The 22021-nt window shown below is 34.6% G+C and overlaps 2 protein-coding genes across 4 annotated transcripts in view; one reads left to right on the forward strand and one right to left on the reverse strand.

The window, feature by feature from the left end:
* The window catches only part of slc5a8 (solute carrier family 5 member 8), a 69754-nt gene extending 68929 nt beyond the window's left edge, over positions 1-825 (reverse strand). For both annotated transcript variants that reach the window (XR_015942181.1, XM_087247932.2), the window contains exon 1: positions 605-825. The gene's annotated coding sequence lies outside the window, so the exon portion shown is untranslated. The remainder of the gene's footprint in view (positions 1-604) is intronic.
* Positions 1-22021, forward strand: part of utp20 (UTP20 small subunit processome component) — a 53735-nt gene that overhangs the window by 8861 nt on the left and 22853 nt on the right. The window contains exons 1-30 of one of the 2 annotated variants that reach the window (XM_087247908.2): positions 1437-1614; positions 1894-1974; positions 2054-2120; positions 2930-3062; positions 3924-4112; positions 4262-4343; positions 4424-4561; positions 4898-5053; positions 6614-6760; positions 7229-7363; positions 8590-8667; positions 8739-8917; positions 10254-10388; positions 11107-11195; positions 11572-11677; positions 11768-11918; positions 13646-13708; positions 13789-13947; positions 14036-14112; positions 14198-14277; positions 16138-16414; positions 16487-16666; positions 18000-18090; positions 18171-18256; positions 18937-19062; positions 19175-19341; positions 19695-19903; positions 20175-20318; positions 20486-20565; positions 21118-21350. In XM_087247908.2, the coding sequence (XP_087104034.2) occupies positions 1564-1614; positions 1894-1974; positions 2054-2120; positions 2930-3062; positions 3924-4112; positions 4262-4343; positions 4424-4561; positions 4898-5053; positions 6614-6760; positions 7229-7363; positions 8590-8667; positions 8739-8917; positions 10254-10388; positions 11107-11195; positions 11572-11677; positions 11768-11918; positions 13646-13708; positions 13789-13947; positions 14036-14112; positions 14198-14277; positions 16138-16414; positions 16487-16666; positions 18000-18090; positions 18171-18256; positions 18937-19062; positions 19175-19341; positions 19695-19903; positions 20175-20318; positions 20486-20565; positions 21118-21350 (3889 nt within the window). In that variant the 5' untranslated portion in view covers positions 1437-1563. Of the gene's footprint in view, positions 1-1436; positions 1615-1893; positions 1975-2053; positions 2121-2929; positions 3063-3923; positions 4113-4261; positions 4344-4423; positions 4562-4897; positions 5054-6613; positions 6761-7228; positions 7364-8589; positions 8668-8738; positions 8918-10253; positions 10389-11106; positions 11196-11571; positions 11678-11767; positions 11919-13645; positions 13709-13788; positions 13948-14035; positions 14113-14197; positions 14278-16137; positions 16415-16486; positions 16667-17999; positions 18091-18170; positions 18257-18936; positions 19063-19174; positions 19342-19694; positions 19904-20174; positions 20319-20485; positions 20566-21117; positions 21351-22021 lie in introns of those variants that run through there. The other variant, XM_087247909.2, reaches the window with a different exon arrangement.

Here is a 22021-nt window from a genome sequence, read left to right on the forward strand (position 1 = left end):
AATAAGCAGAAACACAGAAGTGAAACACAAAACTACAACTAACTACAGTCAGTCTTAGATGAAATCATAATACATAGAATCTCTCAAAATCTCAGCAGAGGATCATTAAGCATCTCCACAAACAGCAGCTTTACTCTTTACCAACCTGTTTGCCCTTATTTAAAGAGGGACTGAATACTCTCTAAACTCAATTTTACTCAGACGGTTTTGCTGTGTATATATTCATTCATGTTTAATACAAATTAAATATAATAATAGTAATATAATAATAACACCCTTTAAAATCTAAAATCTGACACAGATTGAAAAAGTGAGATAATTGAAACACATTATTAATGTATTTTGTGTGTTTTCTTTACATTAGACTGTAAAGCCAAACACCTCAAAGCATTGTATAGCGCTTTTTACAATAATCATTGTTTTAAAGCAGCTTTACAAACGGTGTGCATTATTTCATTACAATCAGATTAAGTTAAAGTTACAATCAAATATAAGTTATTAGTAAACCTGCAAATGTATAGCATATAGCTGATGTCTATACATTTTTAATGAAGTGTATTAAGTGTAATAGTAAACTAACAGGTGACTAAAAACAGAGTCTCACCTTTAATGACTGCCTCTGTTGTTGATGAGCATCAGGAATGTCTCATTGAAGGTTGGATCTTGGTTTAGAGATTGAGATGCTTGCTCTGGTGTCTGCTTGCAGTGTGTTCAGTCACAGAAACTCTTCCAACTTATGAATTTTAATTATTTTTCTGGATCTGCATGATTGTCTTCATCCGTCCCCCACGTTCAATCCTCCACTCTCTGGAGTCAGTCTGGAGTGTGTTGTTTTCTAGATAATGCGTATATCTGAGATTTAGATTGGCAATTCATTCACTATTTAAAACAAAGGAATGTGTGTTTAACCACCCAGTGTTACCAGTGTTAATGTCTTTAACCACCCAGTGTCACTAAGTATGTGTATATTTTTCAGTTGAAATAATAAAACTAATTTACTAATACTGGTATATTGATAACATTCAGAATAAGTATATAAAATGTTATTTAAATTGGTCAGCTGTTTAGTAAAAGTATCCCGATGATTTCTATTATTAGAATGATATTATTAAATGAGGAAAATAAAATATATTCAAGTTCCAATTTTTTTTATTAGTAAATAAAAATTATTTATTTATTTATTTATTTATTTATTTATTTATTTATTTATTTATTTATTTATTTATTTATTTATTTATTTATGTATTTATTTACTTATTTATTTATTTATAATTTCTTTAGATTTTTTTATTTTACTTTTAGTTAAAGATTTTGTAGATTTTTGTTTTTTATTTAAATATTATTTTACATTTTTACATTGATTCCCTTCTAAACGTAGTAACAAGACTTTTATTTTGAAAAAACATCTAAACTCAACCGTGTACCCATAATGCGTCATTCAACATGGCGGCTCCCTGATGCGGCATGTGTATCAACAATTCCACAGCCTCTGATAACAAATATTTAGTTATTAAAGCAGTGTTTACATAATTTCTGTGTTTGTTATCTTGATAATACAACAAAATGAAGCTCAAAGCTAAACCCGCATCGCATAAATCGGAAAACACTTTTCGCGTAAGTTTACAGAGCAACGCATGTTGGAGACTGCAGCTTCAACATATGATAATACATGTTTATTAAACGAACTGTCTTATTTATATATATATATATATATATATATATATATATATATATATATATATATATATATATATATATATATATATTTTACATGTTCGTTCCTTGCACGTTTTAAATGTTTAGTCTATTACATTGTACACAGTTAACAATGCTAAATATTGTCCACTCATTAACCTAATACCTTTATTTTTTGTTTAATGTCTTATTGTACAGTTCGTCACCTTTTCTGAAAGGCTCGCAAAAGTAAACATCGATGTCATTCATCGCATTGACAGGACTGGGAGTTATGCTGAGGTATGGACTTCACTTATCTTAAAGCTTGGTTTAGTATGTAATAACTGCAATAATTAAATTATGCTGCTTAATTTCTCAGGAGGTGGAAACTTATTTTTATGAAGCCCTGATAAAATGGAAAGACCTGAATCTATCAGAACACTTCAGTAAGTATTGCTGCGTTATTTTGCATTATGCTAATCACGAACTATTAAAGTTACATGTAATAAAATAACCGAATGCTGAAATTAAGCTATAAGTTTTGTTTTTAGGTGAAATGAACTGAAATGCGTACATTTATGTCATCGTTTTGCTTTGTTTTAAATAAACTGAAATAAAATACTATGGATATATAGTAAGATATACAGACATTTAACAATAATTTAGTCAATATGTAAATAACTCTATGCAAAGATTATTAATCACATCCAAAATAAAAGTTTGTTTTGACATAATATATCTAAGTGTGTGTGAATATATATATATGTCTATTACCAAAATTGCTTTGTATATTTTTTATTTTATATTTGTGTATCACACACACACACACATATATATATATATATATATATATATATATATATATATATATATATATATATATATATATATATGTGATACACAAATATAAAATAAAAAATATACAAAGCAATTTTGGTAATAGACATTTTAATTTATATAGAAATTTGTATTGTATACATATGGATTTAATATGTAAATATTTAAGCTTTTCTCAAATATATGCATGTATGTATGAATGTGTATATACATAAAAATTAATAAACATACATAGTACACACACTTAATTTGTCAAAACACAATTTTATTTAAATGTGATGCGTTTGCGATTATTCTTTGCTTAGAACTAGAAAATATTATAATATAATATAATACAATACGATTCAATATACAGAAGCCCATTAAGAGTAATTGAAGTGAATTGATTTCAATATTAACACAATGGTTTGTTTAACAGAGAAGTTTTTTCGAGAAGTGATCGGCATAACACAGTCTTTCAACATGCTGGTGTTTCACCAAAACACTGTTGTGGAGAGTCTGAAGGTCCACCTGTCAGTCAAGAACAGCAACGCCCACCAGCCTCTTCTGGAGTAAGTTTTCAATCCTTTTTTTTTTTTTTTTTTACTATAAACCAGCCTATAAATATGGAGGACCAGGAGTGGAAAAAACACTTAAAAATTATATATATATTACTGTTTGATTAATCTGCATTTTAAAACATTAATTAAATAAATATAAAGTTAGTTTTTGAATGTATCATTTATTTATACATTTAACAGTTATTTTTAAATGCATTGATTTATTGCTTTATTAAATGACATTTAAATATATCTATTTATTTGTTCATTTATTTGTCCATTTAAGTTGTGATTTATTTATATACATTTTTTATTCTTCAATTATTTAATTGATCATTTGAATCTTTGTTTTATTTCTAAATGCCACTCTTGGTCCTTCATGTGCAGTTAAAATCAAAATTATTCGCCTTCCTGTGAATTTCTTTATTTTTTTTCCAAATATTTCCCAAATTATGTTTAACATAGCAAAAAACTTTTCACAATATTTCCTATAATAATTTTTTTAAGGTCAATATTATTAGCCCCCTTAACCAATTTTTTTTCAGTTGTCTACAGAACAAACCATCGTTATACAATGACTTGCCTAATTACCCTAACTTTTAACTAATTTATCTAGTTAAGCCTTTAAATGTCACTTTATTCTGAATACTAGTGTCTTAAAAAATGTCTTGTCAAGTATGATCAACTGTCATCATGGCAAAGATAAAATAAATCAGTTATTAAAAATGCGTTGTTTAAACTATTATGGTTAGAAATGTGTTGAAAAAAAATCTTGTTTTTCGTTAACCAGCAATTGGGGAAAAATTTACAGGACGACTAATAATTTCTGACTTCAACTGTATAAAGCCATGCTAACTTCACTCTTGCTCTCAGTCTTGTGGTTCAACTGGCTCGCGACCTCCAGATGGACTTTTATCCCCATTTCCCGGACTTCTTCGTCATCATCACGTCTATACTGGACACACCGAACACGGAGGTGCTGGAATGGGTTTTCACATGTCTGTCGTACCTGTATAAATACCTGTGGAGGATGATGGTGAAGGACATGGACAAGATATACAGGTGAGAACAGTGATAACCACTGAGCCACCATGTCACCAAAGACAAAATTCTAAGATTGCAATGATTTAAATAAACGTTATAAAAGTATGTTCACAATCTCTTTCAAAGTTTGTAGGATTATTGATCACTCCTGTATGTTTTTACATCAGTCTTTACAGTGGACTTCTGGCACACAAGAAGGAACACATCCGCAACTTTGCTGCAGAGAGCTTCTCTTTTTTAATGAGAAAGGTCAGTCTTTAACATCTCAGTTTATTTTCAGCACATCCTCTGTGTTCTCAGCTAAATGCATTTGTTTTTTTGTACCACAGGTGTCCGATTATGAAGCGCTCTTCACTCTTATGTTCTCCAACCTGTCAGAGCATCCTCAGAAGGCCAGAGGAGCGGGTCAGCTGATCTTTGAGATGTTTCGAGGAGTTCGTAACATGTTTCACTCCTGTGCCACAATGGTGAGATCACAGAAAAACTAAAAAACATGCAGACACATTCACCCTGTCAGGGAGTACGCTTACATGGACACCAGTACTCTGCTTTTAATAATCTGACAGCTTTTCTCTTTTTATTGAAGACTGTTCCATTTATTCCTTTAACAAATAGCATCTAATATATTGTGGAGAATGCATCTGTATGTAAATTGACTTGTAAATTGATGGCAAAGTTTAAAAATGCACATGGAAAGTGCTTAGATTTGACTTGAAAAGGTGTAATAGCGCTCAAAATATCTTCTTTTGAATTTTCACTTGTGGATGAGCTTTATTTTTAATGTCTGTACTGTGGTTTTTCAGGCTCTTCCAGTGGTGTTGAGGAAACTTGGCCCAGCAGTCGAGCAGGATGTTGATTTACCCTGGGACTCCATTAAAGAAGCTCTGGACCACATGGTTGAGTCGTCAGCTAACTATGTTGATAAGGAGAACTTGCTGGTCCTGTGGGACTCTTTGCAGGTGAGAGAATTGTTCACAGCATTTCCTATGATACTTTTTCTTCTGGAGAAAGTATTTGTTTTATTTCAGCTAGATTAAAAGCAGTTTACATTTTTAAAACCATTATAAGGTCAATATTATTAGCCCCCTTAAGCTATATGTTTTTCGAAAGTCTACAGAACAAACCATCATTATCCCTTTCGAGGCAGGCGTTGCAGATTTGCAACAGTTAAAAACTAACTACCTTATTACTCCAGATACATATTTTATGAGTTTTTTTACTCAGAAGTACCACTGCAGGACTTGGTTGTCCATTAGCAACAGTTTCCCCACTTGCTCACCAGATAACACAAAAGACAAAAACTGTTTCTTGGAGTACCAGTGACCTGGAAACATGACCTACTCAATGAGGATTTGAGATATTGGATTTGCATCCCATATTGTTTTTGTTGTTGTTCTGCCACTGAAAAGCAGTTTGTTACATTGTTTAATAAGTTGTATATAAAAAGTTATTGTTCATATCATATTCAGTCGTCAGTGTCTAATTACCACACTGGGCCAATGTTGCAAATCTGCAACATCCCAGAACGCCTCGCATGTGAAGGTCTCTCTAAAAAAGAGTCAGGATTCTATTGTACTACCCCATATGATAATTTTCCCCAAATATCAGATTTTTCCTGTTTCTAAAACTTAATTTGAGCCTGAGAGGGTTAAACAATGATTTGCATAATAACCTTAACTTACCTAAGTGATCTAGTTATGCCTTTAAATGTCACTTTAAGCTGAATACTAGTATCTTGAAAATATCTAGTAAAATATTATTTACTGTCATTATGGAAAGAAATCAGTTATTAAAAATGAGTTATTAAAACTTATGTTCAGAAATGTGTTGGAAAAAAAAATCAGGAAATCGGGGAACAAAATATACAGGAGGCTAATAAATCCAGAGGGCTAATAATTATTTTGTGAACAATTGTTTTTATCATTTCAGTTTTTGTTTAATATGGAAAGCATACAGCATATAACTAAACATAAAACAACCCCGAATCCCCACCCCCAACCCAGGGAGACTTGTTCTATAATAATAGTAAAAAGATTGCTGTGTTAAAATAAAATAAATAAATAAATAAATAAAAATGAATAATGTTAGGCCAAATACAGAGTAGAAGTTAGGTAAGTACAAATAAATAGCTATTACATCATGAGATACATAAAGTACAAATAAACAGACAAGCTGAACATTAGAAGGTAGAAACAAAAGATTTGACAATATCAAAAGCTATAATCCAGGACTTAACCGTTTTTGACTGAGCTTCATGTATGAATGCTGTTGAAAGTTCCATATAAATAATGTCCAGCAAAGATAAGCCCCTTTGACGTCTACTCCTAATATGAGGAGGGATCCAGCGGCAGACCAACATTTTCTTAGCAGCTGTGAAGGCAGCTTAGAGTAAGTTCTTTTGTTGCATTGAGAGTGACATGTTAGAGAAATCGTTTAGGAGGGCTAATAATTCTGACTGCAACTGTATGTAAATCTATCTATGTATATTTAAACAAACTACAAATTCATTTGGTTTGCAGGACTCATTGAAAGACGTTCTTGTAAAGTTGGACTCAAGTGACGCGGAGCAGGCCAACACACATTTGGAGAGGATTCTGTACATCTACCACACACTTGTGGAGCATCGCAAAGGAGCGAAGATCACAAAACCACTGTCTGTCTGTGAGGTGTGTTTGTGTGTGTTTCTATATTCTGTAATTCTAGAGTGACAAAACATACAACATACTGTAAACACAGAACACATAAACAGCAATATAACCATGGATAGACTATTAAGAGTAATGATAATTGTAATTATGGTTGTATTAAAATAGTACTTAGCATTCATAACAACAATAATAATAATTAAAAAATAATAATATCAATAATAATACTAAGGCTGGTGATGATGAAAGTGATTTTCTGTGACATCACAACAGTGATATCAATAATAATCAGAGTAATATGAAGATATTAATAATAATTAAGGTAATGATTAATGTAATGTGATTACACTGATGACATATTGATTGTAATAATGGCACACAACATTTACCCTATCTTCTGTGTCAGTGATCATGTTTATTTTTTGTGTGTGTGTATTTCTGGGTCACCCAATTACAGCATTCTTCATGATATGTTTCTGATCTATTTAGACACTTCTTCAGACAGTTCAGACTCCAGGTCTGTCCTACTCCTGCTGCAGGCTGCTTTTACAAGTGGCCTCGTCTTTTCTGATGGGTGAAAATCTGTCCTTACCTGCCAGCAGTGTCCAAGAACTGGTGAAAAAGGTTTGTTTAATGTGCACTTAAAACATCATTTTGTCTATTTGATTTGCTGTTGATCTTACATTTTTTTTCTATTTTTCTATTTGCATTTTTTGTTTCATTTTACAAACAAATCAGAAAAGAAAACACTTTTACAGGACAACATAAAAACAAAAAGACATACAATACAAGTACTAAGGTCACCGGATCCTGCTATACAAAGAAAGTGCTTTTAAGGGCTACTTATCAAAGATAATCGAAAATCTCTTGATTCTAGATACCTACAGGGTTTCTGCGGGGTCTTAAAAAGTCTTAAATTCTCTGAAATATTGTGTTGTAGGTCTTAAATAAATTAAAACAGGTCTTAATTTTCCCATATCCATGTATAGCTACCCAATCGAGCCAACACTCATCCAATCACCAACATTCCATCTCAATTAAATGTTTAACAAAAGTTTATTTATTAACTCTATTTACCAAGTTTTTTTATATTTATAAGCATGTGGTATAATTATCTTCTTTACTATAACATTAGTTTTTAATGTTTTTTAATATTTTAACTGTCCATTAGAAAAAAAAACTTGGGGTTTAGCCTTGTGCAAGTCTAAAATTTTATTTATAATGGTCTTAAAAAGGTCTTAAAATGTCTTAAATTTGACTTGATGAAACCTGTAGAAACCCTGTACATGTTAATAAAAGGACCACAATTAAATTAAAACATTACACTTCTTCTCAACCACTTTCACTTTCTTTTACTTTTATAATATTCCTGTTGAACCATTTAAACAGGAACAGAGGTCACCACAGCGGAATGAAACGCCAGCTATTCCAGCATATGTTTTACACTGCGGATGTACTTTCAGCCAAAACCCAGTTCTGGGACACACCCATACACTCTCGTATTCACACACACATACTCTCATTCACTACGGCCAATTTTGTTTACCCAATTCCCCTATAGCGCATGTGTTTTAAACATGGGGTAAACCAGAGCACCCAGAGGAAACCCACAGCAACACGGGGAGTATATGCAAACTCTACACAGAAATGCCAACTGGAACCAGCGATCTTGAACCAGCAACTTTCTTGCTGTGAGGCGACAGTGCTAACCACTGAGCCACTGTGCCACCTTAATTTAAAGTATAAATACTTTTAAAAATTTGGTTTTCATACTAAATCTAAATGTGTAGGTCATTATAAAATCTCTCTATAGTGTTGTAAATAATTTGACCCTACTTTCTACTTCTCAGATCTTCAATAGCGGGATGGACCGAGACCTCATATTGTCGTTTACCAAAGAGATGTTTGACATGAAACAGTTTGAGCAGGTGAGTGTAAGCCAGGCTGCGGTGTGAAAGTGTGTGAAAGCGTTTGTTTTAATGCTGGTGTGTTTCTCCAGTTGTTTTTGCCCAGTTTGCTGCAGTATCTGGAGCAGCTCTTCTGCATGGAGGACTCTGTGAACCGACAGCTGGTTCTGGAGCTGCTGGTTGGGCTGATTCTGGCCAAAGCTCCGCCACCCACTGACGGCTCCATGGCTTTTGAGAAATACCCACTGGTCTTCACAGGACAAGCTGCCAGGTACAAGCTGGACATTTTTATGTGGCCGTAAACAATTGATGCAAATTTCTGTGACCATTTTTTGCACTGTTTACTCTTAATTTGAATCATTTAAAAGTGCTTTTAAAATTTGCAAGGTGGATAACTTTAAAAAAATATATATGTTATTTTTAAATCAAGCTTGTGGCCTATTGGGAAAACTCCTTAAAGGTGGGTCATCTGGTCAATTTTAAGCATATTTATTTTGAAGCATTATTTATAGTAATGATGTATTCAGCAGTTTTTAATACTTTGCAATGAATTCATCTGGAGCGACAGTACAGGCTGCAGTTATATAGAGCAACATCACAAATTATATAGAGTATCTTCTCACAGAAGCATACCTATTGCTGAACATTCACTTGCATTTATAGTAATAAATGATCTTAACAAACAGAAATTTCACACTATAAATTTAGATGAATTTCTGATCAAATAAATGCAAACTTTAATTTAATTGACTACTATCACAAACAAAATAGTTTGATTACAAATTTGTAAATAGTAGCGTGTGTATTTATGCATATATGTATGTGTGTATTATGTTATTAAAGCACACTCACAGCAATTATTTTCCATATTAATGCAGACATGCTTATAAGAAACGAGCTTACAAAGCTTAGCACACTGCAAAAATGCTTTTCTCATTTAGATTTTTTTGTCTTGTTTCAAGTCCAAATATCTAAAAATTCTTAAATCAAGGAGCATCTTTTAGACAAGCAAAACATATAGTCTTGTTTTGAGAAATAATATGCCAATATTAAGTGAGTCTTTCCTTAAAACAAGCAAAATAATCTGCCAATGGGGTAAGCAAAATATTCTTGTTTTTCCTTTTGACATTAGATTATTTTGCTTACCCCATTGGCAGATTTTTTTGCTTGTTTTAAGGAAAAGCTCACTTAATATTAGCATATTTTTTCTCAAAACTAGACTATATGTTTTGCTTGTCTTGAAAATTCTACTTAATTTGAGAATTTTTAGATATTTGCACTCAAAACAAGACAAAAAAACTAATTAAGAAATGCATATTTTGCAGTGTAACATATTGATGTTGATCAGAGAACCTCTGGAGCAGTGTTTGCCAACCCTGTTCCTAAAGACATGCCAGCAGTACACATTTTTACCTCTTCCTATTCAAACACACCTCAATTAACTCTTTAGAACATTAGGAGAGACTCAAAAACTTGAAATAAATGGGTCAGGCAAGGGATACATCCAAAATGTGTACTGTTGGTGTGCCTCCAGGAACAGAGTTGGGAAAAATTGCTCTAAAACTAGCATAAAATTGTGTAATTTTGGATGATAAATTCTGTTTTAGGTCAACTGGACCTGAAAGAGACCAGGCGGTTTCTGTTCCACAGCTCATTCTGTCTCTGATAGACATCCCTGCTGATCTGCCGCTCTCTGATCTTTCTCATCCCTGGGCTGCGCTGGTGCTGCTTCCACATCTCAGGTACATTTATTACCCACAAACCTTTGCCTGTCAAAAAGCAGACAGCATAAATACTGCAATGGATTTTACTGATATTTGAAATACCTTTGTAATAACATTCACTTCTTTTATAATAAATGTTAAAATAGTTTTTTATTATTTATGATTGTTTTAAGTTTGATTGTTTTGAAATATATTAGTTAGAAAGCCACAGCATTAGATACATAGAATCATTAGACATCAATTGCTCCAATGTAGCGGCAGAACACAATTTGCTTACATTTTCTTTCTCTCTGAATAGAGTAATACAATTATATATTCTTGCATCAAGGAAAATAATGCAAAAAAAAAAAAAACACACACACACAAAAAAATAATAAAATAGAAAAAAAAACATTATGGATAAAAGTAACACTTATTATGCCAAACAACAATACAGAAAATATATAAATACAAATATACAAAGGGCACAACAGTAGAAAATAAATTAATAAAAATATATTATATTTAATAGAAAATACACTCTCCATTCATAACTAAGCCAGGGGGCAGGGAAAATAGGTCAGCTTTATACTTGCATACATATATACACATAAATTTACACATATTTATTTATTAGTTTTATTTTTAAAGTGTAAGAGGAAGGGTTGCCAAATAGTGTCATATTTTTCAGTATTACCCCATAATCTTTTTATTTGCTGTTTTTGTGTAAATATACATTCATTCTAATGTTTTGCAGGCCATTAGAAGCATCAAGTGTGATCCCAGTCGTCACTGCACTTCTGAACAGACTACTGCAGGAGGTGTGCAGTGAGACTCTGGGGAGAGGTCAGTCTGTGTGTGTGTGTTTTCAGGTTGTTGATTTGTGGCTTGTTTCAATGGTAGCCTGTTCCCAGTTCTTATAAAACATGTTTTGTTAAATTGATATATCTCACAATCTTGAATTTTTTTAAGCCTTTGTCTCAGAATTTAGATAATTTTTCCTCAATTCTGAGTACACAAATCACAACTCTTTTTGTCTTTCTGAGTTTAAATCTATTTATTGCAACTTTTTTTCTTACAGAATTGTCCAATTTCACAATACTTACTTATAATTTTGTAATTCTGAGTTAACATCCCACAGTTGTTACTTATTTGGACTTTGAGTTTATATGCATGTCAGATTCTTCCATATATTCCTAAAATCATCCTTCTGTCTCCTCAGGAGGGCTGTTTGTGGCCCGTCAGGCATTAAGCACCCTGCTCAGCTTCAAGGAAACGACTGCAGTTCACACACTCCTGCCTGTAGAGCTGGTCAGGAACATCATCGAGTATGTGCTGCAGTATTTACATCTATATCTGATGCTTGCATTCTCATGGCAATTTTGATTTTTAAATTTAAAAACTTGTGTTACCTACAGGAAACTCCCCACTGATCTGTCAGCGCTGCTGTTGGCAGATCTGTACTACACCAGACTGGCTCTCAACGGCTGCTCAGCTCTGCTCTCCCATGATTCCCTGCTGGAACTGTTCCAAATACTGCATTTAAATTTTTCCTCCAACATTTCCAAGGTGAGGTGTAGCCTTCTACGTTTGCTACTACTGTTGTTGTTAAAGGGCTAGTTCACCCTAAAATGAACCCAGAACAAATCTTACTGGCTCATACTCATCTGTAAGTGATTATGCTAATTTTGGTATACAGTGCTCAATGTAAATGAGTTCACTCACCTGCACAGATCTCTCTTTTAAATTATTATTTCCTATAAGACGCTTTACATTGATATGTTTGTGTATATGCATTACATTAGTTAATAACAAAGCCAAAACTGGCACTAACCTACAAATAAACTGAAGACAGTGAAAAAATAAGTCTACAAAAATTATTATGCTTGGAAAAATTATAAAATACAATTTTAATAAACTGAAAGTCAAGAGAAACATAAAAATATATAGAATTTAGTTAAAACTTTGTAAAAATACACCAAATGCACCAAAAATATGACCTATATTCACTGAGAAATGGATAAAAATCTACATTTTCAAAGAGGGTGTACTCATTTAAGCTAAGCACTAGGCTTCGGTGGTAATATGGTTTACCACAGGATCTAAAAATAGCAACGGTATATCAGTTTCAATATCGTTATACCGTCTAAAAAATGTATAATAATACATTTTATTTATAGTGCGCTTTTCTCAGACCCAAAGCGCTAACAGGTATACAAGACAAACAAAGCAGAACAATAAAAACGGTAAAAAAGACCACAATAAAACAATAAAATATGAACGATTCAATACAATTTGATGCTAAAATTAACAAAAATAATCTAAGTTAAAAGCAATGGTAAAAGGTGAGTCGAGAAGTTTCTTAAAACATTCCAGAGAAACGGCATTCCTGATGCTGATAAGTAAACCATTCCATGACTTAGGGGCACTGTACGAAAAAGCACAACCACCCATAGTCATCAGTTTACAGCTTGGCTGGCACTTATATAGGAGACAAGGATTAAATATTAAATATAATTTATTAAATGCCTAAAAATGTGTATAAGTGGTTTTCATCATGGGACAGCATGAAGGAGAAAGAGAAAGGTCGGGAAAGATGGCGAGTGGCACACTAAATGACCTGGTCTTGAACAAGAACACAACATCTGCAGTTTGGCAGTATTCCGTATATAGACCCAACGAGAAGGGAGAGGTGGTAAATAGGGGTGAGGCGATTGGCTAATTTTGCAACAAAAAGGTGACTGCAAGAGTGGGACATACCTCAAACCTAAGGATGCACATACGATGTTCACTTTGCGAATGGTTTAGCCACAAGCCAACAGTTTGGTGATGCCGTCTGAGCCTTATGTTATATATTTTTTTATTATGCACGGTTATACCTTCTATCGAGGTAAATTGGGAGGAGGTTTGATGGTATCAAAATATGGATATCGCCCAAGCCTACTTAGCACTGTATTTTAAGCGATAATGACCAAATTTGATGATTATAATGTTGACAAACAGGTACATCTATTGGTTTGAAACGTAACAAAATGGTTGTGCAAATATATAAAATGACCCTTGATTAGTATTTTGCTGCTGCGCTGTGACCCTTAAATAGTAATAACGTAATAATTCTTGTTTTAAACCTGCCTGATGGCTTGTTATATGAACTATTATTACACAGGATGTTAATTACAGGGTGTCTTTAATAATTATTAGAGTTTTTGCTCTGAAAAAAATCGTGTTCATTATTCAAACCTTGCTGTTATCAATATGCAGCTTTTGACGTGTCCATTTGTGATTATTCTTAACAGATTCGCTTGCTGACCCTCAGAATTATGACAAACTTTGAGGCTGATCTTCCTAAACCAGCAGAGGTATCGTTTGTGAGTTTCCTCAATCACAGCACATGTGAAGAAACATGCTTGTGTTAATCAAGAGCTCGTGTTTTATTCAGGAAGAGGAGAGCTCAAATGTGCAGACAGTGTTCGCTGTGTGTCTGCAAGCAGAGCTGGTCCCGGCCACAGTGCAGGACTACAGGGAGAAACTGTTACACCTTCGTAAACTCCGACATGATCTAGTGCAGGCCTGTCTGCCTAAAGGAGCTTTCCATGAGGTAGCTAATGCATTTTACATCATGTCTAGTATTAAATTGTGCCTGACATCATTGTTTTGTGTTGTAAATTAAATTACTTTTATTCCAGGTTCCTCTACGCTATCTTATTGCGATGCTGTTTGTTAACTTCCGACCCCTCTGGGATGCTGTTATTGAGCTATTGGAGTAAGTGCTTCATTATTAGTTATTGCTGTTTCACTGCATTATTTCAGTTTTTTCATGTTTGTTTAACATGCATTCATCCGCTCAGGTCCCACGCTAAAGAAATGGACAATAAGTCATTCTGGAAGGTCTATTATGAACATTTGGAGATGGTTGATAGTCTTGCTGGTAAGTTCAAGGGATGCCAACTCGTTTATCTTGTGTTGATGTTGCAAATTTAGGCCACGTTTACACAATTATTTAGCCAAAAACTGAAACCTTTTTTCTTTGGGTTTAAAAAAAACTTTCACATAAACATGACAACAATTTTTAGATCATTAATTACCAGAAACTGCTGTATTATGGATGCTAGGACAGTATTTGGTGCTGTAATCTTGTTAGTAAACAGCCCCTATAGCTGGGGTGTGCAAACTCGGTCCTGGAGGGCCGGTGTCCTGCACAATTTAGCTCCAACTCTAATCAAACGCACCTGCTTATAGATTCTAGTGACCTTAAAGACGCTGATTAGCATGTTCAGGTGTGTTTGATTAGTGTTGGATCTAAACTGTGCAGGGCACCGACCCTCCAGGACAGAGTTTGCCCACCCCTGCCCTATAGGGAAGTGACTGTGTTGTTGGTAGCTCGGCACATGTGTCTGTGTATTTTGCTATGTAACAGAACACAGATGAATGCCAACAAACAAATCTATCAAAGTTTGTTGGATCACTGTGTTACTTCTGTTGGCGCCTGTTGTCATTTTGTTTGTGCTTGCCTTATATCTGCACTTCCCTAAACACATACTATGCATGTGCATGGCATCATGGCTTTCGTTTTCAGACTTTTACACAGGCACAACAACTTTCACTTTGAAACCAATTTTCAAACTTACTTAGTCCCAAACATGGTGTTGTCGTATAAATGAGCAGGGAAGGCATACAAAATGTTTCCTGTTTTGGGTTTTGATGGCCCCGCTGTCAACATGCATCTCAGTTGATATTTTGTTGTCACCCACTAGCCTAATATTATATAATTATTTAAATCTTATTTTTTTATCTTTATTCTCAGAGCAAAAGCTTTAGATTTAAAGCCACCAATAAAAGGCTTTATTCTTAACAAATGGCAAGCAGAATGGGATCAGTGCTCAGAAAATAAACTTTTTACAATCCAGCCAATTTTATAACTCAGGACATGGTTATGTTTATTTATTTTGCAACAAAGCACAGTGTACATTAATCAACGTTTTGCTAAGAATGTAAATGTACCCAAATTAGCTCAAAGACCAGTTTTCATTGGTGGTTCCTTAGCCAGATGTTAAAGGCCATACCAATATAAATGCTAGTTTAAACTAATAACAAAAGCCTTAAATTTAAAGGCACTAATAAAAGGCTTCATTCTTAACAAATGGCAAGCAGAATGGGATTAGTTCTCAGAAAATAAACTTTTTACAATCCAGCCAGTTTTATAACTCAGGATATGAAAGCACAGTGTACATTCATTAACATTTTGCTTAGAACGTAAATGTACCCAAATTAGCCCAAAGACCAGTTTTCACTGGTGGTTCCTTAGCCAGATGTTTAAGGCCATACCAATATAAATGCAAGTTTAAACTAAAAACAACACTCAAATGAATGATGATCAGATTGCTTACACAAGATCACATATCAACACACAAGACTCAATAATTGAAATTTAAGGAGAAGAGCCACCAACATATCAATGGTGCAACAGAAACCAAGCTGTTAATCATATGCATGTGGATTTCCTAATTCTTACTTTTATCAGTCAATTTTTATCTGAAGAGACTTTAAGAGATAAAATACTTAAATAATAATAATAATACTTAAGATAAACATCTAAATCTTTTTGTCTTACATATAATTATTATTTATGTATTTTATCTTATATATTATTTATTGCTGTTGATGTCTTATTTATGATTATAGTTTGTTGTTGTAATTATTAATATTATTATAAAAAAGTGATACTTATAAAATGTAGAGAAGCTCATGTGAATTTATGCAAAACACTCTCTATCTCTCTCTCTCTCAGAGCAAGAGATCCAGGAAGAGGATGATGAAGATGATGATGAGGGAGACCGTGGAAAACATCAAGCCATAAAAGAGCTCAGAGGCCCGGGCACCAGTGTGATTGAGAGCGGGGATGTGGGAGTTCTGTTTCTGAAAGAGCTTGATCAGTTGCTGAATCCCACCGAGAGAACAGACTTCAGTAACTTCCGCAGCCTGCTTTGGCGAGCCATGGCCCAGTTTCCCGAAAGAGTGGAGCCACGCAGCCGAGAGCTCAGCCCACTACTGCTGCGCTTCGTCAGGTGAGTCTGAAGTTTGTGATATCAACTATTTGTCTCTAGAATGTTCTCTACATGTAGTGTTTGTGTTCACAGTAATCAGTTCTACTCGGCTGACCTGATGGTGGCTCCTACTCAGGACCTCTTAAAGGAGAGCAGCCCTTCAACAGAGCAAGAAATGGCTGAAGAGCTGAATGCTGACATTGAGGAAGAAGAAGAGGAGAAAGAGGAAGATTTAAAACAATCTAAGAAAATGCCAAGAGCAGCTGCCGCCAAGTATGAGATCACATTATTTCTGACATTTGTCTTTCATCCTTTAGTTACATACGTAATCGTACGCCCCATTCACACGGGACATCAGCGTCAACGCTTCCCATTCACTTTGAATGGGTGACATCAAGCATTGCTAAACTGAACTGTGGTTCCTGAAGCCCTGTGTGAATTGGACGTTAGGATGCTTTCACGCATATAGATCGATTGTTTGTTTCGAAACAGGGATTAAAATTGGGGCCCACTTTATATTAAGTGTCCCTAACTACTATGTACTTGCATAAAAAAATAAATACAATGTACTTACTGTGTTTATGTTGTATTTGAGAACACTTGTGGTGCTTTTGAGTTGGGATAGGGGTTGGGTTATGGACAGGTTTGGTGGCGTGGGTAGGTTTAAGGGTAGGTTAAGGTGTAAGGGATGGTCAACAGTGTACAAATGTAATTACAAAAGTTAATTACAGATGTAATTACATACATGCATTTAATCAAGCATAAGTACACAGTAAATGCATGTATTTACACAATAAGTACATTGTAACAAACTATTAATTCCTATGTAAGTACATATTAGTTAAGGCCACTTATTATAAAGTAGGACCTAAAATTGTTACAACATTGTTTTTTGTTTGTGGTGCGGTTCGCTTTCACACAGCAACGTTTCTACATGGACCAAAATAGTCATGTGTGAGTAAATTCTCCTCACATTGGTCAGAGTTTGCTTTATTTTTGTTTGTCATATGTTATTAATTTGATTTATTACACTGAGAAATGAGACATTGTAAACTAAAAGTTGCGTTTTTATTTTAAATGGTGACATCCACAGACATAATCATCACCTAATAAAAATCAGAGGTAAGATTGTCTCATACATAGCCTCATTTCAATTGTCAAGGGTTGTAAAATATATATCGGTTCTATATCAGAAGTCGAGTTCACACCAAAAAGTGAAGATATTGTCTATTTTTTAAAAATAGTTCATTTAGACAGCATGCTTGCACCTTCGTATTTGAAATAAAACACACTTTTACTGGTAGGAATGATATCTCTACTCATCATTATCTAGCAATATCCATAATACACTGTGATATAGTCTGGTTGGTTAGTTTGTTAGAGCATATTGCTTTCTCACTACAACCGAAACTCTAGAGTTTGTTTCAACCAAGCTGAAACCTCCTTATCCTCAGACTGATTGTTTTGGCACAGATCAGATTGCGATTGCTGGTTACACATATGCCTAAATGAACCAAGCCAAGGAGGCCAGGTTCCGAAATAAATGTCTAGGTGTGAAAGTGCCGTTAAATACTTGTATTTCCTACCTGCATTTATTTTGTTACAGGCAGCTCATTGCTCACCTGAAGGTTTTTTCCAAATTCACCAACCCGAGAGCTTTATATATGGAGGAGAAACTGCGTGAATTGTACATTCAGGTTGGTTCCTTATATTTGTATGACATTCAGTTCTGTTTGCTGAATGTGCTGCTAAAAGCAAACTTTCTCTGAACCCGCAGCTCATGTGCCATAAAGACCAACAAATCCAGAAAATTGCGTTGGACTGTTTGATGACGTACAAAGATCCAAGTATTCTACCCTACAAGTATGACCTGCACCACATTATATTACTGCTTTAACATTAGTTTTTTTCATTAATAACTCTGTATTATACAGAAACTAGGTCAGTTTGTGAATAGCATGCCTTAGATTCAGAGCAGTGACTAATGGTATCTTCCAAAATATGTCTTTGGTTACTTTAGTAACTTTCACTACTGGGATTCCGGAATGTACCAATTGCCTCAGGAAGTCTTTTAGTCTATTTTGGTATTCATTTCACATCACTTGAATTACTTTGGGCCAGTTTTTTGTTTTGTCCATGGAATAGAAATACCTAGATGGGATCCTTTACTGACCTAATTTTAAGAGGATAGCTTTTCTACAACCACAAACTTGCTTTGTGAATGCTTTAAACAACTTTTAAACATTTTCTAGTCATTTAAATGTTTTCATTATGTAATTATGGTGATTTATATTCTGTATATGATAGCTTAAAACTTTAAACATTGCAGCAGTAGCGGTGTACCCCAAGGCTCTGCTTTAGGTCCATAATAATTCATTCATTCATTCATTTTGCTTTTCGGCTTAGTCCCTTTATTAATCTGGGGTCACCACAAAGGAATGAACCGCCAACTTATCCAGCGTATGTTTTATGCAGCAGATGCCCTTCCAGCTGCAACCCATCACTGGGAAAGTTTATAATAATTGTGTTTTTCTTATTTAAAGAGAGAATCTGGAGAGACTTCTGGAGGACAAGCATTTTAAAGATGAGATTGTTCATTTCAACATCTCTGAGGAAGGATCTGTGGTACTTTCATCACACAGACCCCAACTAATCCCCATGCTTATGAGGTGTGTCTACATGCAAAATAAAAGTCAATAATATATGTGCTTCACTGATGTTTTTACTGTAAAGATGTATGCTATGGGTTAGCAATTAGTAGTTTTTCTCTGTTTTTTGCAGAATACTGTATGGCCGAATGTGCCCTAAGGTTGGTAATAGGTTTCAGGGTAAGGCTGGTACAGCTTCACGCACCGGCATAGTGCTGCGCTTCCTGGCGGGCTGCCAGCCTGAGGAAATGGGCATGTTCATAGATCTCCTGCTGGAGCCTGTTTGTCATTATGCTGAAGGTATTGACTTAAAGCATATTAAAATGATCCTAACAATAATTCATAACAATACCCTTAAAGGACCTATTGGAAATATAAGACATGATTAATACTACAGACAGTTTTAAAAATTTAGAGAAAGGGGGACATTTTTATTGTTGACCAACCTAAAACAGTAGCAAGCAACAGTACACACTTTCACATCAATAAGTGCAACCCATCTGGTATTCCAGAATACTCTGACAAGCTTTATTATAATATTGACAGACTCATTTTACTCATTTTGCTTAAAAATAAGGAAAGATGTATCAAAAGCAGGCTCTGGTTTTGAAATCGCATCATCTGATAGCAGAAAATGTGATTTTTTTCTGCAGGAACGTGCCTGGCGGCAGTAGAAAGAGCTGTAGCTGAGACAAACCTGTCTGCTGTTCTCCCTGTGGGCCGTCAGCACAGTCTGCTCAACACCATAGAAATGCTCATCCATAAGCTGGGCCATCTCATCCACATCTACCTGCCCAAAGTACTGCAGATCCTGCTGTGCATCACAGCCTCTGTGTCATTTATTCTGGATCACAGAGAACAGGTGAGCTGACTGCAAAAACAAAAACATCCCAATTAATTGTTTTATTATGCAAACTAAAATAGTGCATGTAAGGCAAGGCAATACAGCCAAACACATTTTTGTAGCATTTGATTTAGCTGGTGTTAATTGTTTAGACACTTTTTTTCAACATAAAAGTTTTGGTGTTAAGGCACATTATCAGATTTTAGAGTAGTATTTTTTTTAATCATGGAGTTTTGTGTCTTTTTTGTTGCTGATCTAATGAGCTCACTGTTCTTGCCTGTTCCTTTAGCTCAAGCCTGGTTGCATTAATCCTCTAAAGAACTTGAGGCGCCTTGGGACTCTGCGCATTCAAGACTTCTTTGATGGCTTTGAGTCCTACAGCTTCACTGCAGATGAGCTAGATGCTGTGTTTCAAGTCATCGTGTGGCCTAAGGTGTGTGAGAAAACTGTCTGAATAACTTTAGTAGCTTTAATAAGCTTCCTAAAATGGGAAAAAGTAATGCATCTGTCATGATTTCTGCTTATGCTGACTCCATATGTTTATTATGTCAGTTGATGCACACAGTTCAATAAGTAGATTACATGGTTTGTGTTTTTTAGGTGTGTCTTCTGTCCACTGAAAGCCCATATGCACCTTCACCACTTCTGAAAGTCATCCGCGTGTGGAGCCAAAATGCTAGGTAAGTTTAGCATGAAACCGGATTTAATGTAGTCTTTTATACCTGTGTTTCTCAACCACATTCCTGGAGGACCACCGGCTCTGCACATTTTCCATGTCTCCTTAACCAAACACACTTAATTCAGATCATCAGCTCATTAGCAGAGCCTGAAAGACCTGTAATGGGTATGAGAGACTAAGGAGACATCCAAAACATGCAGTGTTGGTGGTCCTCCGGGAACGTGGTTGAGAAACACAGTTTTATGCCACGTTGCATCCTATATCCAAGAGAAGTTGCATATTGAGCAAGAAAATGATCATTCATTTCTAAAAACAGTAGCTTGCTCTATTTCTGAATGAATCAGCTGTTTGAACAAATCATTTGAGTCGATGATTCAGTGAGTCACTCATTAAGACGGGGCCTTGGTGTCACCTACTTGAGGTCATATTTATCCATCCATTGGATTAAATAAACCAAGAGCTGCACAACAAAATCTAATCCATTGTTAAAAAGGCTTTATTACTGACTGATTTGTGTTATCATATCCTAAATTGTGTCTGTTCTTCATGTCAGGTTTTTCCCTTTGCTGGCTAAGCAGAAGCCAGGCCACCCTGAGTGTGACGTCCTGCTCAATGTTTTTGCTCTGTTATCCTCCAAAAACGTCTCTGATGGCACTGCTGCTCTAGTCTTGGATATAGCCGAGAGTTTGTTGAACACTCCAGACTATGAGCTGAAGGAGAACGAGACAGAGTTGATTGTGAATGACTGCGTGATCCCTGAACCGGATCAGAGCTGTGATGGATCAGGTACTGACTGTGTCTTTGTATTTACTTTTATAAAGTTGTGTCACAGTTTATCTTTCACCAGGAGTAGTATTTTCTGTACTTCACATCAAGGACCACAAGGGAAAAAAGTTTGTTTTTTTAACTTTAGTGTGTATATCCTTGACGAATTAAGTGTATTCACTTATTTGTTGCCAAGTAAAATGAATTGATGAATGAATGAGTGGGTGTTGATGATAATTAACCTCCTTGGGCTCAGTGGCCACATATGAGCATTTTAGCTCTTAAAGATGCAGTAGGTGATCTGCCAAAATTATTTTTTTTTATTTATGATTTATTTAACATTTTTCCATTTTACAAACATATCAAACAACCCTTACAGAAATAATAATAGAAAAAAATATATAAATATAAATACAAATAACATATTGATAAAAAAGTGAATAAATAAATTAAAATAAAAAAGAAGATAATAATAAAATCAAATTAACAATTAATGCGAGGCAGATGTCTACATTTATACAGTAATCTCAAATGTTACATTTCGAGTGATGAAAGATTACAAACTGATGTACTATTGTGATCAAAAGCTGAGGTGATCAGTCTAGATCCAGCTGAAGAGTTTTAACATAGAAAGAAAGGGCATCCCAAATTTTGGCAAATGTTCTGTTAGGTCTTTAAAGGGAATATCTAAT

Source organism: Danio rerio, chromosome 4, assembly GCF_052040795.2.
Source record: "Danio rerio strain M-AB ecotype USA chromosome 4, GRCz13ab, whole genome shotgun sequence".
In the NCBI taxonomy this organism is placed as follows: domain Eukaryota; kingdom Metazoa; phylum Chordata; class Actinopteri; order Cypriniformes; family Danionidae; genus Danio; species Danio rerio.